The 6,591-nt window shown below is 42.1% G+C and overlaps 1 protein-coding gene across 13 annotated transcripts; it reads right to left on the minus strand.

Moving 5' to 3' along the window:
* Positions 1-1,325: 1,325 nt before the first annotated feature.
* Positions 1,326-4,453, minus strand: LOC123045042 (uncharacterized). Of its 13 annotated transcripts, XR_006421008.1 has the most exons (6): positions 3,754-4,419; positions 2,655-3,661; positions 2,308-2,455; positions 2,122-2,224; positions 1,922-2,042; positions 1,376-1,648 (listed from the first exon to the last, which is right to left on the minus strand). XR_006421008.1 is itself a non-coding variant. In XM_044467959.1 (5 exons), the coding sequence occupies exons 1-4, from the start codon at positions 4,332-4,334 to the stop codon at positions 2,019-2,021; spliced, it is 429 nt and encodes a 142-aa protein (XP_044323894.1). In that variant the 5' UTR covers positions 4,335-4,453; the 3' UTR covers positions 1,326-1,648; positions 1,927-2,018. The 13 variants fall into 13 exon arrangements, 4 of the variants coding, with proteins under 4 accessions (XP_044323894.1, XP_044323893.1, XP_044323892.1 ...); XM_044467959.1 differs by lacking the exon at positions 2,655-3,661 and having other exon boundaries at positions 1,326-1,648; positions 1,927-2,042; positions 2,122-2,229; positions 4,186-4,453; XR_006421005.1 differs by having other exon boundaries at positions 2,308-3,661; positions 4,186-4,419.
* Between the last annotated feature and the right edge of the window lie 2,138 nt (positions 4,454-6,591).

A 6,591-nucleotide genomic window follows, 5' to 3' on the forward strand; every position in this document is an offset into this window, starting at 1 on the left:
CACGATGGTGGTGGTGCCTGACAATGACCACGCACCGGTGGTGGCGCCGGCGATCCCACAGCTGGGCGACATGACCACGCCAATTGTGGTAGAAGACTACATCCCACTGCCTCCACCACCTCGCCACTCTTGGCGCATCAGGTTGAGGAAGGAGAAGGAGAAGAACAATGAGAACTGAACTATGTTAGGTATGTCAGATCTCCAAAATAATATATATATACTTAGTTACCTATTTTATCTCTAATATGTTTAGTTTCCTATAGGTTAGCTTCATTTTACCTAAGTTGGCTCTAATATGCTAACTTAGAGCTTATATGCTTAGTTTCCTATAGGTTAGCTCCAAAATAACTTATGTTAGCACAAAATGATCAAGTTTACATAACAAGCTTATAGTCTTCTTCTTATTCTTCTTCTTTTCCAAAATGACATAGGTTAGCTTCATTTTACCTAAGTTGGCTCTAATATGCTAACTTGGAGCTTATATGCTTAGTTTCATATAAGTTAGCTCCAAAATAATTTATGTTAGCACAAAATGATCAAGTTTACATAATAAGCTTATAGTCTTCTTCTTATTCTTCTTCTTTTCCAAAATGACATAGGTTAGCTTCATTTTACCTAAGTTGGCTCTAATATGCTAACTTAGAGCTTATATGCTTAGTTTCCTATAGGTTAGCTCCAAAATTACTTATATGTTAGCACAAAATGATCAAGTTTACATAATAAGCTTATAGTCTTCTTCTTATTCTTCTTCTTTTTCAAAATGACATAGATTAGCTTCATTTTACCTGAGTTGGCTCTAATATGCTAACTTAGAGAGCTTATATGCTTCGTTTCCTATAGGTTAGCTCCAAAATTACTTATGTTAGCACAAACAAGTTTACATAATAAGCTTATAGTCTTCTTCTTATTCTTCTTATTCTTCTTCTTATTCTTCTTCTAGTGTTCTTCTTCTTCTAGTATTCTTCTAGTCTTCTTCTTCTTCTTCTCTTCTTCTTCTTCTTCTTTTTCTAACTTCTTGTTTATCATTTTGCATATTTGATTTAATTCACGAAAGCTTGCATGGATGGAGTGCTTCTTTTCCATTTGTGTTTTTATTTTGTATCAATGTGAAACTTTTGTGAATTGATGGATAACGGTGTTGGATGAACAATGTGAAACTTTTATAATATGTAACGATGGAACTATGTGTTGGCTATGTATGTATATATGATGAAACTTGTGTGTTGGATATGATTGTTACTAGATCATTGATGGCGCGCGTTGCAGCGCCCGTCTATTTTTCCAATAAGATATGAACTTCCACAAATGCATGGAATCATGAAAAATAAAGTTAAATTTCCATATACTAACACATATATGTTGGACACTAATCAAAGAGGTCAAAACTCCACTTCATGTGTCTTAGAAAAAATGCCAACATGTCAACTATTTGCAAACACCAGATACAATTTATAAAATAACATACATAAATAGCCAAATCTGCAGCCTGACCAAAAGACCAACACCTTTTGTAGTAATTATCTCAACCACAGAAATTAACTACAGTCTTTTTCTTCCAGGCCATGGAAAGTCAATGTAATATTTCATTGAAGAATGGAAGAACTATACCGAAGCACCTTCAGGTGGTCGCTCATCCATGAGAGAAGAACTACATACCATATATCATGGATTAGTTTGATGGACTGAACGGAGAAGAGAGAATACTTAAGACACCTATTTTATTTTTCATAACAAAAGAGCCCATATTACATAAAAAACGTGATAACATATAGTACATAAGACAAAATACATTATCTATGAAAAATGTTTAACAAGTTTAACTAAACTCTGACTTCATTTGTATAGTTCGGATTAACTCTCCTACATTAACTTGTAAGCATGGTACCATTTCTAAAATTCTAAGAGAAATGGGAAGTTAGACCTCACGAGTCAAAGATGATTGCTTGCTTCCAGGGAGAGGTCCATGTGATATGTAGTTCTATACCCAGAAGCAAAGGACAATACAATTCAGCGATGGACTACCACACTGCTTTTGTTGGTATCTACAAAATGTGTACCATCAAATCATGGAGTGAGCAAAATGTTATAATATTTGATCGTGGAATGAGCAACAGGTTCTACCGGAGCAGAGCTGATGGCTGATTCTGGATGGGTAATGTACCCATTCAGATGGGATGCAGAGCCCCAACGGAATGATTGGAATGACTCGCCAGAGAAGAGAGACCTGCACTTAGATTTTAACAAAGGGGAGAGTAATAACCAACGTTGCAATACTCAGAGCAAGCCAAGGTGAAGCCATCTACTCACACAAACAGCCAAAAGTAGGTGGATGTGATCTCCTTGGTTGTCCTTGCACGCCACCATTTTCGTTTTCCTGAACAGCCCCCAGCCGGCGGCCACAAGCGTCAATCGTGTAGCATCAGCATAGATGACTGCATGTTTTCTTGTTTGTGACCTTAAAAAAAGACATAGAAGGCTTTATATACGGATGCCAATATTGAAATTTCCATTCTCCCTTCAATTAAACTATAACGTTTTTTGTCAGCCTGCAAAATTTGGGTATCATCTCTAGACGTCAATTTTAGGAGCCAGAAGACAAAAGGTGCAACTAATTGTTCATGTGAGTACGACCAATTTAGCCACACAATCTTTACCATCAGTTGTTGCATGAAAATTCCAACATGTAAGAAGATTAAATGCCATGGTATGGAGTCCTCCGGATTCAGATCCTACCAGTTGGGTGAATGATTAAATCACAAACTATGCACTGCAAATTAATGATACAAATATAAAGGTTGATTTGCAATGCTAAAGCTGCCATTAGCATATGTACAGATGATCACGAAGACATGTCTGCTCACAAAAAAGGGATAAACATTAGCAGATAAATTATTTAAGAAAGTACACTAATTAGAGATGTAATCATAGGAAAACATACATACTGACAAATTGGTTTCAGATAGAACATATGCAAAGATAAGATACTACTACTGTACTACCTACTACATAAAAAATTGTTGTAATGCACCATGAATAAACTTTCTAGGGTATATGACTGCTGGCCTACAAATTAAGTGCTAAGAATATTAGGTTAAGAACGTCACATGGGTATAGATTAACTTAACTTTCATAGATGAGAAATTTGGTTATGATGATCACTTTTTACATCCCTAGAATTTTAGAACATGGCCAAGACGCATAAACCACATGTCCATAACTGAAACATGAGCTGTACTCAAGCAACTGTAGCTACAGACTTTATTTTATGATAGCAGTAAAAAAGGAATCGATACAGTAAGAGATTATATTCAGAGGATTCTTGAGGGACTCCTTTTCGCAAAAATGGACAGTGCTTTGGACACAGCAAGTCCCATATCTACTACTGTTTGTGTTCTTGGCACATATGATATTAGGAACACATGTTATAATTGCCTGTGTAGGCGTAATATGAGATGTCATATGTTGTGTGTGGTACTTATAACAGCGAAGATGAGCCTATAATATGATAACATATGTCTTCTAGCATCTGAGCCGTCCCCAGTAGGAGTGTCTGGTTCACTTGCTCATGTGACCCTTGGCCGGTGTGGCCATTGCCTGCTACATCATCCACATCAAGAACACCATGTTCATGTCAGCTGAAAAACGTCATCATCATCAGGCCCTGCGAAATCAAATCAACAGGTCACCACCAGCAAGAGTCATTTCACTCGGTCCTAGTGGGTAATGGCATCAGCAGAAAGAGCCAAAACTAACCAAAACAATCAACCGGACCAGGGAGGAAATCCGGCTCCCCAAGTTCACTTTGAGCATCGACTCCCATGGCCGCCTATCTCAGCTCTCAGAAAATTTGGACACCTACCGTCCGGACGAGGGAAGGGAGATAGGATCCGGAGGTGCCTGCCGTTGTGCTTGTGCGCTAGCGGATGGGAGAGGCGAGGGGAGGCCTACGATGGTGTGGTGTGCCGATCAAGGAGACACGGAGGGAGGCATTAGGTTACGGAGGCAGTGCCTCGTGCTGGAGGCCTGGAACCGTCGCTCGTGGCCTCAATCCCCTCACGCGCACCATCAGCACAGCCACCATACACCATTGCCCATCCACGAAGTAGCCTCCTCCTCTTTGCCATCCCTTGGCGCAGGGCAAGGGAAAGAGGAGCATGACTGCCGAACACGTGCCACAGATCTTACCCCATCGCCACCATCGATGTCGCTCGAGCGCCTCGCGTCCCTCCCGCGCCGGATCCCCTCGCAAGCTTGATCCCCAACCGCGCCTCCGCTGGACTGGATCGACGCCTCGGCTGCATCAACGACGACCGCCGGCGCCGGCGCCGCCGCATCCTGCTTGTATCAATGCCTCGTTTGGATCCCTAGAGCGATGCATTTTTCTTTCCGAGTGAAGCGAGTCAGCGACAGATCGCTCGGATAGATAAATGGGCTTCTATACCAGGCCAACCAAGCCCAATCAACCACAGGCCTTAGAAAAAGTCCCGAGAGTAGCGGCCTTTAGGACAGGAGGCCCAGGTCGCGGCAAAAACGCGCTGAAACAATCATCTGACGGCCAGAAACGATTTTAAGGCAAAATCCGACGGCCGAAATCACTGGGGCGTGAGAGAGCTCGCTTTAGGCTCGATTTTACTGTCCTTAATATGGATGCTTGTTGTATATATATGTGTTGGATATCTCATATGTGAAATAGTGACCTGAGATTAAGAAAAAACGAAAAAAATTAAAAATTGTTACTACTGGCGCACTACCATGTGGTACGTCATTAGTATAGCAGACACTAGTGGCGCACTGTGGGCAATACTAATGGCGCACTGCATGGTGCACTAGTGGTGCGCCATTAGTAAAAAAATACTAGTGGCGTGATACTAATGGCGCACCAGTAGTGCGTCATTAGTAGGCAAAACTGGTGTGCCATTAGTAGGACTTTTCCTAGTAGTGTTACCTGGATGATGAGCCCCCTGAGTACTGCATGTAGGGCCATTCGGACGAGCATGCGGGGCACTACTTGTTGGGCCAGGCGGGGGAGGGGGTGGCGGAGCATGCTGTGTACGGCCAGGAGGTAGAGGATGTCCTCGAGGGTTGCCATCATCTGATGGCCCCGTAGCAGCAACCGGTTTTTTCTTTTTTTTGGACTTGTTCAGGTGGCCGATCTCTGTACGTGCTCCATGCATATGCTTGTATACAATGGCCTGTGCTGCATCAGAGCCACTTGCAAACTTGGCTAGTTTCCGAAAATCGTATATCATGTTTCTCTCCCTTATCTGCTTCTTTGATTGAGGAGGCATTTCATCCGGTTGCTCATACCCGGTCCCTGGCACACTAGGGACAGCAGTAGGTGTCCACCATCTTAGCATGTACCTTTCTGGTATGACATCAATTCCAAGATGGGTGAACACCTTGAAGATGTGGCAATAGAGCATGTCGTCCTTGTTCATTTTGCAGCACTTCACAAATAGGAACCCTCCCCCACCCTTGCCTGCACCAAGTAGTTTCGAGAACCATATTTGGCAACAAATTTCTGGTTCAGTCTAAGCTAAAAAATATCAGCACCAACTTGGAACGCATTATAATGTCCAATCAGCTCAAACTCTTCTCGAAACTTGCAGTAAAGGTCCCTAGTGTAGGTTTCGTAAGCTTGCCTCTCTATTGGGAAGTTGGACCATAGCTCAATCTCAAGGTGTTCTATCCTGTAATCATTGCAGCCTTCCTTGGCAAGGATGTGGTTCTGAATTTTTTTATATTGCTTGACGAAGTTCAGCATTGAGTTGTGTGGGTTCACATATCTTTTTAGGACGATGTTGAACCCCTCACTACGCTGTGTAGACTACAAGAAGGGGAAGAACCTGTGTTTGAAGTAGCATGTCACCCAAGTTGACCTCTATTCGTACAACTTCTCAAAGTGTGTGTTTATGTGTGTCATAGCCTCGTACTTCATCATTAACCCAGCCCAATTCTGCTCAAACTCGTCTAGAGTGAAGCTGAAGTCAACATAGTAGTTGAAATCATCAGAGAGATTTGGTCTCCGGCACAACAGCCAAACAACTTTTTCCTGGGCCTTTTTCATGATGTGCCATCGACAATAGCGATGCACGATGGTTGGAAAGATACTCTCTGTTGACTGTTTCATTGCACCAACCTGATCGGTTATGAATTTGTCAGGAGGTTTGCCATCCATAGTATCTAGGAATTCTCGGAAGACCCAATCAAAGCTCGATGCCAACTCCTGCCTCACAAATGCGCAACCCGGCATGAAAGATTGGCCATGTCATTTTATGCCGATGAAGGGTGCGAACGGCATATTGTACATGTTTGTCATGTAGATGGTGTCAAACGATGTGCAATCATGGTACGCCTCCACATACGCTTTTCGAGCTAAGCCATCCACCCAAAATATGTTGACAACTCGGTCCTCTTCATCATATTTTACCCTATAGAAGAAGTCTCACTACAAAAGAAAGACACACCCGTGACATTTTGGGCCAAACGAAAAAAAATTCTGTCATGCATATGACACTTCTATGACGATAATTGTGACAAAACCCAGTATCATCATAGATGTGGTGGGCTCCTACTTCTATGACAAAAAAT

The sequence above is a fragment of the Triticum aestivum genome, chromosome 2B (genome assembly GCF_018294505.1).
Source record: "Triticum aestivum cultivar Chinese Spring chromosome 2B, IWGSC CS RefSeq v2.1, whole genome shotgun sequence".
NCBI lineage: Eukaryota > Viridiplantae > Streptophyta > Magnoliopsida > Poales > Poaceae > Triticum > Triticum aestivum.